At 39.7% G+C, this 12351-nt stretch overlaps 1 protein-coding gene across 3 annotated transcripts in view; it reads right to left on the bottom strand.

Annotated features, from left to right (window-relative positions):
- Positions 1-12351, bottom strand: part of arhgef10lb (Rho guanine nucleotide exchange factor (GEF) 10-like b) — a 197401-nt gene that overhangs the window by 137944 nt on the left and 47106 nt on the right. For all 3 annotated transcript variants that reach the window (XR_012096662.1, XM_073031768.1, XM_073031769.1), the window contains exons 3-5: positions 8720-8854; positions 5376-5690; positions 4986-5013 (exon numbers count right to left, since the gene is read on the bottom strand). Coding sequence is in view for 2 of the 3 variants with exons in the window: in XM_073031768.1 (XP_072887869.1) it covers positions 4986-5013; positions 5376-5690; positions 8720-8854 (478 nt within the window). In the remaining variant the exon portion in view is untranslated. The remainder of the gene's footprint in view (positions 1-4985; positions 5014-5375; positions 5691-8719; positions 8855-12351) is intronic.

Raw genomic sequence — 12351 nt, 5'->3', positions numbered from 1 at the left:
TACTGCAGGTCTCACAAGTTTCTTAAGAATAGAGAATGACCATAAGGCCATAAGATGGAGGAGCAGCAGTATGCATTTCGCTCATTGAGCCTGCTTCACTATTTGATCATGACTGGCTTGTTTTACCCTCCTCAACCCCATTTTCCTTCCTTTTCTCTGTAACCTTTGGCACCCTTACTAATCAAGAAGGCTATCAACCTCTGCTTTAAATATACCCAATGACTTGGCTTCCACAGCCATCCCTGGCAATGAATTCAGCAAATTCACCACCCACTGGCTAAAGAAATTTGTCTTCATCTCTGCTCTTAAGAGACGTCCTTCTATACTGAGGCTGTGCCCTCAGGTCCTAGGCTCTCCCACTACTTGAAACATCCTCTCCAGGTCCACTCTATCTGGGCCTTTCAATATTCCGTAGGTTTCAATGAAATCCAGCATTCCTCCCCCTTTCTTAAATTTCAGTGAGTATAGGACCAGAGCCATGAAACTGATCCTCGTACATCAACCCTTTCATCCTTGGGATCATTTTTCTTTAAATGCTGGAAATACTCAGCCAGTGAGGCAGACCCTGTAGAGAGAGAAATGGTTACCAAATCAGGTTGATGAGTGCTGATGAAAAGATCATTAGACTAAAAAATTAAATGTTTCTCTCTCTACATTGGCTTTCTAACCTGTGTAAGTCTCTCACTGGGGCTCATACACCAACTTGGCTCGTTAACTAACTCTGCTAACAGCCACATGACTCAGCAGTGAGAAGGCCACTTTTCATAAGCAATGTACATCTAGGATCAGTGTGATTTGGGGTTCAACCAAACAGGAACGTCGGGTTGTTCCGATTAAAGGAACTTTGCTTTGAGTGAATGCTGTGTAAATACAGCCCATACACAGCTTCTGGTAGTCCAGAAATGACAGATTGTACACCAGCATAAAATTATAAAGAAAATATATTTACCACATTTATAATTACAGAAAAAAGAAAACTAAAAGGGCCCATTATACTTAAAACAATCCAATGTGCACATAAACATTGGAGCTCATTTCTGGATTAGTCGGGGATGTATCACTTTATTCACATGCAGGACACACAGCCTGCATGAAAGCACCTGCCACAGCACAAATTTCCCTCAAAAACCACCTCAAACGAATTGGCTCTCTCTGGAGTACTGGCCCTTCCTCTTTGGAGTGCTCATCTCTACAAAGTACTTCTTGCAACAGGGACTCTCTTTCAAACAGAATTCTGCAGCATCTTCCCTTCTGCCCAGCTCTTCCAAATTTTCCACTGGGCAGGAAGCTACGATTGTCTGATACAATATTCTTAAATTGGACAACATGGCTCCTTATCTTTAGCCGAAGCCAAATCACTCTTACCAGCAGAGCACACTGCTTTTACAGAAAACTGCTAAAATAAAACATCTCACACCATAGAAGTCTTAACTAGGGCATTTCATCTGTAAAACTCATCTAGCATTTTCTGTCTGAAACTTTAGACAGAAAGTTAAGTGGTTCTAAACTTTAATTTCAAACAGTAGAGTAGCTTCACATCTAAATTGTCCTACGTCTGTGTACTAATGCTCAAGTTAACAGACTGGGAAAATCCCATTAACTGTCAAATGGAAATATTATTGTTTGATTAGTAATTTAATCCAGAGAATTTTTAATTGCTCCATTAAGTGCCTACCAACTATTTCCTGATTCAAAGGTTGATCCCTACATTTTAACAAATTCACAATTATCGTTTTGTCATTCGACTGGTACTTAGTAACACTTGGCAGGGAACAAGTTTCAACCAGCTCTGATGCAGTGCAGAGAGTTAATAATCCATGAGAGGTCAAAACCCATTCAACAAAAATCAAATGTTGCAACCTAAGAGAGAGCCAAACCCACCAAGGTAATAGATGAAAAATGATTGTGCTTAAGAGAGACATTCTAATCATGAAGTTTTGAACACTACAGGTAACCCATGCATTACGAACTCTTGCACAACAGAAATTCACTCATACAGAAATCACAAAATATTACCAAAAAATTTAAGATACAGAATAAAATTTATTCCCACCTAATGTATGTAAAAATGTAAATAATAACATTTTTAAAAATTTTTAACTCTCATTTCTTGGCATAGGCATAAAAATAGAAGAGTCTGGAAGTGCTCAGATCAGGTAGAAGCTTCAAACTGAAGCATTTTGATTTGTACAATTAACCAAAACTTCCTGCAATTTAATTTTTCACTGTTTCAGTTGTTTTAATATACAATGATAAAAAAATTCAGCCATGTTTTACTTAGTCATCAGACTTTTTTTTCTTACAAAAACAGTGTTCATGCTAAAAATCTTATAACTAATTATTTAGTTTGTAAGAGCAGTTACCATTTCCAAGTTGGAAAACTCATAACTTGCATATAGAAAAGGCTCTCAAGCAAGCTGGTGAACGATCAGGTCACCTGACTTGGAGAAGTTTGCTAAAGCAGGACAAATAAAGAAATTTCTTATATTGGGAAAGGGAATTTTTTTAATTTTTTTTTTTCCCTTCTAACTTGGGATGTAGGCTGAATGGCTGCATTCCATGCTGACCCTCAAAGCAATCCTATTAATCCCTTTTCTCCCGAGCAGGGTCACAGGAAAGCAGTAACCATCATCAAGGACCCCCACCATCAAGGCAATGTTCTCTTCTCGCTGTTGCCATCAGGACTGTGGTACAGGAGCCTCAGGGCGTGCACCACCAAGTTCAGGAACAGTTGTTGGTCCTCAACCATCAGGCTCGTGAAGCAGAGGGGATTAGTTCACTTACCCCATTACTGAACTGGTCCCGCAACTTAGGGACTCTACATCGCATTTTCTCGATATTTATAATTTATTATTTATTATTACTTCCTTCTTTTTGCTTTCTATTTGTATTTGCACAGTTTGCTGTTTTTTGTCACATTGGTTGTTTGTCCATCCTGTTGGATGCAGTCTTTCACTGAATCTATTGTGTTTCTTGTATTTATTGTGAATACCCACAAGAAAATGAAATTCATGGGTGCATTCAGTGGCACATACGCACTTTGATAATAAATTTACTTTGAACTTTGAATTAATTATTCTCTCCCCCATGGTCATCAACTCTCCCGATTTTTAAAATCTGATTAAGCAAACTAAATATTGGTTTAATGTCACATACTAAAGGTCCACAGCAAACTCTGAGAGTAGGTTTTCCTCAATGCCCTGAACTGATTATATATTTGCGCATTGTGAGGCATGAACCTACAATCTGATTCTCTGGCAAGGAATAATATAAACTGAGCCAAAATGACATTTATTTCAAATTCCCTCCAGAATGTCTAAATGAAAAATAATAACCCCAAACAAACAGATTCCTTTCTCCTCGAGAGAATGTGCTCTAAATCAGATTCTTTAAAGATCTTTTTCTTTGCTTCCAAAAAGGGCATCTGGAGGGCATCTGAGCAGTGATTTACAAGATAAATTACCTCAAATTAACTGATTGAAGCTCTCAAGATTGATCAACGTGTTTTCAGCTAAATTATTCCTGCAGATAAAGCATTCAACTTACATTAAGAGCAAGTCTGGTAAGATTTTTTTTTTAAAAACAAAAAGCTAAAAAATATATATTATTAAGGAAAGAATAAGATGCAAACAAACCATTTCAGAAATGTTAATACACATTGTTAGAAAATTAAGGGAGTGTTGAGAAGGAGAAAAAGTGATGAGAAGTTATGTGGGGAACAGCTAACTAATGAAAGATCGATGAACTTTCTGCACTCAATTTTCTACTGGTCCTCCTGATAATGTTCATTTCTCCATTACACACTGCTCAAGAAAGGCATTACCTAAGCTCTGGTACCTCACCTATTGGCCATTACCATTTTGCATTCAAAGTTCTAAGTATCAATGTTTGTATAAGTTATACAACCTTGGGATTGATCTCCTTACAGGGAGCTGAAAAACAAAAGACCCAAAAGAACATAGAAAAAAAGGACCAATAACCAACACGCAGAGAGAAAAATAACAGATCATGTAACCAATACAAGCAAGCAACAGTATTCAGAATGAACAGTAAAGCAAGCAACAGCATTCTTAATAGCACATGTGAATAAAGTAATTAACTTCAACTTAATAGCAGCAAAGATTAAAGGACAAACACATTCAATAAAATACTTGTTGTAAGTGAGAGGATTAGAGCAATGTCTTTTTCTGTCATTATATTTATTATGCAATTCTGAATCACATTAAGAACCGGTTAGCACTCTATTTACCAAAATGAGATGTAATCTTCAAATTATGCCTGCCTGCCTTTATTCTTAAAGTTCCCTGGATGAAGTGAAGACAATACTCCTGGTTTGTCCTCATACTTATTTTCCCGAAATGTTTATTTATTTCAAACAACATTTGATACTGCTTGCTGATAAGCCTCTTCAGAAATGGGAACCCTTTTCCCTGCTCCTTATGAAGAAATAATAATCTTGCCCCAATTTCACAACTTCAGGCAAGTTTAGATCTCACTTCATAGAAGTCAACAAATATCAAATGGAACATCTTCAAGCAAGTGTACCACACAAAATTCTATCTTCTCATCCTACATTCTTAAATATGATGTACAGATGACAACCACATTGCAGCTGTTCAGTTACAGAAATTCACCCTTACAGAACTCAATCACAACCCAAAAGTTTGGAATATGGAATAAAATCTGTTCTCAGAGAATATGTGAGAAAAATAATGTTATTAAACAAAGATTTTTTTTAAATCAATACTCATTTCTTGATGCATGTACAGACGATGTGACTTCACATAATAGAAATCTCAAAATGGACTGTTAACTTGTACAAAGAGAAAGTAGCTTTATTTTTCAAGCAATCACACTTAATATTCATAGATCTGCTTTAACTTAATTGTAAACCATCCTAGAACTTCATTGGCTGATGATTCTTGATTAATATTTCAAACAATTACACTATTGGAGGCTGGAAAATTTAGAAGAGTGAAACTCACCTAGGCACAGGGGCAGTGGTAGCAGAGTCTGAAAGAAAATTGAGAGAAGGTACTGACTATTATTAGTACAACTTTCATATATTTTTTCTTTATATTTGCTAATCAAGGTATTCATCTTGATCTGCAGAGCAAGCGTAACTTGGTGATCAACCCATAGATGTTAAACCTTTGCATATTGAGCTCATTCATTTTACATTCCATGCATTCAGTTACCGATTCATAGATTAGAACAAGAAACTGATATTCCTTGAATTGAAGGCAGCTAACTAAGGCAGACATCAGTTTAAATTTGGTTCCTACCTGGTGTGCACAACTCAGTTAACCATGAAGAAAGATATTCTGCAACTCAATTATTGTGAGAAGGAAATGGTTCCTTCTTGCTTTTCTTACCTGAGTTAATGGAATGCGCAACTGAATCTGTAGGAGACATGACAGAGTTCAGGTGAGACGTAGAGCCCACAGAGTCCTCTGCAGGAAATACGGAAGGCTGGCTTGTGTTTTGTACAAGTTGGGTTGACTTTGTTTCATCAGAGATCATCGTAGTATGTAGAACATCAGCAGACTGATTACCACCCAGTTTTTCTGGTGAGTTGAGCTGGGGCCTGTTTTCGATACTGTCATCATCTTCACACAGACTATCAAAGTCAAATTCTTCACCGTATTCTTCATCTGAAGATGACTCCAACTCGTCAGTCAAATGGCTACCTATCAGTACAGAAAGTAGAGCAAAGTCACATTGTTTATCCTAACAAAACTATAATGGTCAAGCCTGACCAAAACTGATAAGAGGCTTGCAACATTTCATCTGAAATCCAGGAAGGCATTTACGTATCAGCTTGTACTTTGAAAAGCAACATTGCAATTAGCTCTTTGAGTCAAGTCAAGTGAAGTTGATTGGCATCTAACTGCATACCTGTACATAACGTATATAGAAACAAGACAACATTTCTTCAAACCAAGGTATAAAGCACATTACACACAGAACACACAATAACTTATGAAGGCAAGGATAAAATCTACAGATGAATCACACATAAATAATGAACTAAAGTAGATTAATGTTATATATTGTAGGTCTGGAACAGATGAACTAGTGACACTTTGAATATGATGCAGCCAGAAGTTTGGAAGCCTTAACGGCCTGGGGGAAGAAACTGTTTTCCATCCTGACCGTTCTTGTTTTATGCATCGGAGTCTCCTGCCTGATGGTAGAAAGTCAAAGCGGATTCTGGATGGATGGGAGGGATCCTTAATGGGCCCTGTGTATGCAGTGTTCCTGATAAATGACCCTGATGGATGGTAGGATGATCTTCTCAGCTGTTCTCACAGTCCATTGTAGGGACTTCAGGTCCAATGCTTGACTGCTCCCATACCAGATGCAAATGGTCAGGACACTCTCGATGGTGCTCCTGTAAAACACAGTTAAGATGGGGGATGGGAGCCTTGCTTGCCTCAATCTTCTTTGGAAGTGGAGGCGCTGTTGTGCCTTCCTGCTCAGTGAGATGATGTTAAAAGAACCAAGTGAAGTCATTCGTGATGTGAACTCCCAGCAACTTAGTGTACTTAACTCTCTCTACAGAGAAGCCATGTATTCGCAGAGGGGAATGGTTTGTCTGCACCTTCCTGAAGTCCACAATGGTTTCTTTTGTCTCCTCCACATTCAGGCTTAGGTTCTTCTCCTCACACCAATCCACCAGCCGCTCCACTTCCTCTCTGTACCCTGCCTCGTCATCATTCCTGATAAGGCCAACCACTGCTGTGTCATCCACAAACTTGATGACATGGTTTGAGCTGAAACCTGCGACACAGTTGTGTCAGCAGTGTGAACTGCAGTGGGCTGAGCACACAGCCTTGAGGAGCGCCAGTGCTCAGAGTAATGGGACAAGAGATATTGCTGCCCATGTGGACTGACTGTGGCCTTACTGTTAAGAAGTCCAGTATTCAATTGCAGAGGGAGGTGTCAAGACCCAGGCCAGACAGTTTCCCCACCAGTTTCTGGGCTATGATGGTGTTGAATGCCCAAATGAAGTCTATAAACAGCAGTCTGGCATACAAGACCCCATTTTCCTGATGGGACAGGACAGAGAGGAGAGCAGAAGCTATTGCATCATCACTGTATTGACTTCAGTGATAAACGAACTGGAAAGAGTCCAATGCAGCCAGGAGAAAAGCTTTAATGTGCTCAATGTCCAGCTGTTCAAAGCATTTCATAATGGTTGATGTTAATGCCATTGTTAATCTCCAAGATGCATGTATCACTCTCTCCCTCTCTCCCCCACCCTCTCTCTCTCTCCCTTTTTCTCTAGAATCATACTTTTGAATGCAGTCACTGCCCCCTTGAGTATTTGCTACTTGGGTCACGGAAATTTGCTGTTACAGAATTTGCAAATCACCATCCAAAAGTTTGAGATACAGAATAAAATTTGGTCTCATGGGATTTATGCGGGTTAAAAGAAGTAAATTAATCAACATGAAATTTACTTTCTTCGCCCAAATCATATAACTCTATGCATGCTGAGATGGCGTGGCTTCTCGTTAAAGAAAAATCGCCATACACCTGGTTTCTAAGGATGCAACTCTCCCTCTCCTGTTATGGGGTGGTCACCTTTTCTTCAATTACTGAGTGCTCGTCATGTGGTAGTCAAGATCCTCTGCACCCTCTCCTTGCCCAAATTTTTCCTCACCTAACATCTGAAAGATGTGCAATTCCTCCATTCTTTCTTATAACCAGGAACTCCCACTTTTGGACACCTCATTCTTTTAAGCTTGATGATATTACTCACTTTACCCTCAGATACTCGTGAAGCAAAACATTGTACTGACATAGAAATAGCATGTCTGTCACGACACTAGTGATTCAGCATCTTGTCTTGTAGCAGTGTACAGCAGGGCATGAAATGCTTCCCCAACAAAATATAAAAGGCCTAAAAAAATTTAGGTAATTAAGTTCAGAACGATTACTGCGCAACTTAATCTGCATTCATTCCCTTGAATGATTGTAGATGTTTGGGTGAAATTAAATATAAAGTTAATCAGACGCTCTTCTTGCCTATAACCAGCAGTGTAGTGCAGCTGGAGGAGCAGTGGCTGCTTTACAAGCATCAACAGGAAGCTCATTAGCCCAAACCATATTCTAGGAGCCGATGATCATGGACTATCCAGCCTCACACTTGAAAAAAACTGGTATTTGGATAAAACTGCATCCTTATCACCTCAACCATCCAATCTCACTACATAGCTCCTTGTAATATTTTAATTGTCTCCCATCATCCTATCCTGTGCAAAGAAACAGTGCAGTAAAACTCGGTTATCCAGCACAGGCCAGAATTGACAGGTACTGGTTAATCAGGTGTTGACCCTAGTACTTCTGTTGGACCAACTTCATCATTCGGCCTGTCCCAATGTTGCTCAACCAGTATTCCTACCAAAATGTCAATTACTGGAGCAGGAGAGATCTTAAATATCGGGCAACAAAACTTTTACAGCACTTCCTTGGCTTAACAATATCTTCCAAGATCATGACAAGTAGAATACAAGGTCAAACATTTCTTGCTCTTCCGAAGATACCTGTAGACCATGTGAATACCCACCAATTCAACCGGAGAGACAGGGAACACATAGAGGGCATGAGCTAAAATATCATGTAATGCAAATACCAGAGCACATTCTGGAGGTGAAGTAGTAATTGCTGTTTGGAGTTCAAGGGCATTCTTCATTTCATCCTATGGACATACCTAGATTTGGGTTCTGTTCTTCTGTTTCAAGTTGACCTTCAGACACAGAGGGCTCATCAGTCGTGTTCTCCTCTCTCAAAGTTTCACCCAGAGCCATGCTGGACAGATGGTGTTCAATTTCCTCTCCCTTCCGATCTGAAAAGAAGGCCAACAGTTCATTTAAACCAAGTGAGCTAATGACTGCATTCCCATTCTCAAGGATATTCAAATCTAGATGCATTAATATTTGTAAACCTGACACTGCTAACAGGTGTTAAATTAATTTTACCCCCTCACACGTCAAACAGACAACCTTACAAGGGTTACAAGAGTCTTAAACCTTACACCTTAAACCTTACAAGAGTCCTGACGAAGGGTCTCGACCCAAAACGTTGACTGCTCCTTTCAACGTATGCTGCCCGACCTGCTGAGTTCATCTAGCTTGTTTGTACGTCTTGATTTGACCACAGCATCTGCAGTATACTTTGTGCTTACAGGGGTTTTCCCAAAAGAAAAGAGAGTGTTGGGTGCATGGGACGGTGGCAGTAGCAGGTACATTAGGGGCATTTAAGAAACTCTTAGATAGGCATACAAATGATAGAAAAATGATGGGCTAGGTAGGAAGGAAGCGTTAGAGTGATCTTAGACTAGGTTAAAAGGTCAGCACGCACAACATCTTGTAATGAAGGGACACACACAAAATGCTGGACGTTTTGGGCTGAAAACCTTCAGCAGAACTTATACTCTTTCCCATAGATGCTGCCTGGCCTGCTGAGTTCCTCCAGCATTTTGCGTGTGTTGCTCGGATTTCCAGCATCTTCAGATTTTCTCCTGTCTGTCATGGGACAAATGGTCTATTCTGTTCTATGCAAATAATTTTGTGTAAGTGTAACATAACTTCTTCCATTATCGGATACTACACATGCTAATGCCCTTCCCTTGGACAGCTTCGGTGGCATGGAGAGGGGAGACTTACAGCTTGGGCAACTACTGGTCTTCCATAAAAAAAAACCTTGCCCAGGCTCGCGCCCTGGAAACTTTCCAAGGCACAAATCCATGGTCTATCAAGACTAATGGAGGCCTACACCTACACTATACATAACTTTAAGTACTTAAAATACCCAGAAGATTTCTTAATACTTATGACACTTAATGACTGCTAGAATCTTTCTTTGTGGTAATTTCTAATCTCCTATTCAAAGCTGTTCACACGGAGATTGATTCGGGGTAAAACTGGAGAGGCAATGACTAAAACAAAAATCACCGTCCATTGGGCAGCCATAACAAGCCATGCTGAAGAACCCAAGAGCTGATGACAATCAATGGGGAAAGTGATTTTAAGGCAGAGGATGAGAAAGTTAACCCAAAAGAATTTTAAACAAATTGGATGGATGCATGGGAAATGCAGATCTAGTCTGGCTGCCTTTCAGGATGAAGAAAAGTAATGGGAAGTATTATTGCTCAACTCTCAAAATGATGAACCATTAGAATTTTAGCATTGGTGTTAATGATACAGAAGCAAAAGAAGATGGCAACACACACAAAATGCAGGAGGAACTCAGCAGGCTGGCCAGCATCAATGGAAAAAAGTTGACATTTCAGGCCAAGACATTTCTTCGGGGGGCAGAGAGGAAGATATAGAAGGTAGTAGGTGATAGGTGAAACCAGGAGAGGTGGACGGGTGAAATAACGAGCTGGGAAGTCAATTGGTGAAAGAGATAAAGGGCTAGAGAAGGGGGAAATCTGATAAGAGAGGACAGAAGGCCATGGAAGAAAGGGAAGGGGGAGGAGCACCAAAGGGAATGATGAGCTGGTAAGGAGATATGATGAAAGAGGGAAATGGGAATGGGGGATGAAAGGGGGGTGGCATTACTGGAAGTGTATGACATGTCAGTCCATGGCCTCTACTGCCACAATGAGGCCACACGCAGGTTGGAGGAGCAACATCTTACATTCTGTCTGGGTAGCTTCCAACTTTATGGCATGAACATTGATTTTCTGAACGTCCGGTAATGTCCCCCCACCTCTCCTTCACCATTGCTCATTCCCATTTCCCTCTCTCACCTCATCTGTCCATCACCTCACTCTAGTGCTCCTCTCCCTTCCCTTTCTTCCATGGCATTTTGTCTTCTCCCATCAGATACCTCTTCTTCAGCCCTTTATCTCATTCACCAATCGACTTCCCGACTCTTTACCTCACCCCCTCATCCCTCGCAGTTTCACCTACTACCTCATATTTATTCCTCACTTCCCCCCCACCTACTAACGCTGACTACTCGTCTTTTCTCTCCAATCCTGTGAAGGCTCTCGGCCCGAAACATTGACTATTTACTCTTTTCCATAGATGCTGCCTGGCCTAATGAGTTCCTCTAGCATTTTGTGTGTGTTGCTTGGATTTCCAGCATCTGCAGATCTTCTCGTTTGTGATTGGTCTTAAGTTACAGGTGGTCAAGTCAAACATAGGCTCACTACGGTGCAACAATCTTGGAGTCTGAAGTCACTGATGGAGTGGATAAGAATGAATTCAGATTTGGTGTTAAAATAGATGATATTCAGATTAGCAGCTTTGAAAGCAAACTAGGCTTCCTAAATATCAATCTTCTGAAATACATTTTGTTATATATTATGTATTTTTATATGTTATTTAGTTTATTATATATTTTACAATTTGTTCATTTATTTGTGGTAATATTACTTTATGTGTTGTGTGAAAGATACATGTACTATGTTGTGCATCTAGGTCCAGAGAAACGTCATTCATTTGACGGTATATATGTATATGACAAACTTGAACTTCCATTCATTGCAGTCTTTGTCCCCAAAGAGATCTTCTATTTTTGCAATTTATTTTACTCACAGACAAGTATTAGGAATGTCATTCAAACAAAGGCAACATGAATGTTATTAACAATTGATTGAACGACTCACATTGACCAAGTCATCAGAGTAATTCCTGCTCTTTAGATACCTGCATGCTCAAGAAGACAATGTCCATCAAAGATCCCTACCATCCCAGCCATGTCATCTTCTCATAGCTACTAATGGGTAGGAGGTACAGACACCTAAAATCCTACACTACCAGATTCAAGAACAGCAACTTCCCTTCAACCATTTAGTTAAACAACACACCATGACCACTTAGCACTAAAAATGTACTTCTTTTTGTTTCAATTATGTTCTTTCTTGTAAAAATTGTGCATAATTTGTATTTATCCTTTTACTTGCGAATGCTACTTATTTGCTATTGCGTGCCTGTGCTGCTGTTACAGGCAAGTTAAATTGCACCTGTGTATACATGTACTCATGCATATGACAATAAACTTGACTTTGACTGCTATGTTATCTCAGGTGGCTGATAATACCCAAAGGGAACATCTGATCAAAAATAAACCAAAGAAAATAAAAGTTATAATGATAACATACCAGAACTAACCACACTGACCAGATCACAAAGCAAAGCTTCCCATAGTTTATTACTAATAATAGCTTAGAGTCCAAGTCTTACGACAGATAATGTTAGCAACAGACCTTGCTGATCGATGAAGTGAAAAGTGCCCATAGTGGAAATATTGAGGGGGTGGCCTGATATGTGGAGTCATTTGGAGTGACATTTTACAGAACGTACAGGGGAGTGGGGCAAATGTAGCGCGGAG

The sequence above is a fragment of the Hemitrygon akajei genome, chromosome 29 (genome assembly GCF_048418815.1).
Source record: "Hemitrygon akajei chromosome 29, sHemAka1.3, whole genome shotgun sequence".
Taxonomy (NCBI): Eukaryota; Metazoa; Chordata; class Chondrichthyes; order Myliobatiformes; family Dasyatidae; genus Hemitrygon; species Hemitrygon akajei.
This window is presented reverse-complemented; position numbering and strand designations above follow the sequence as displayed.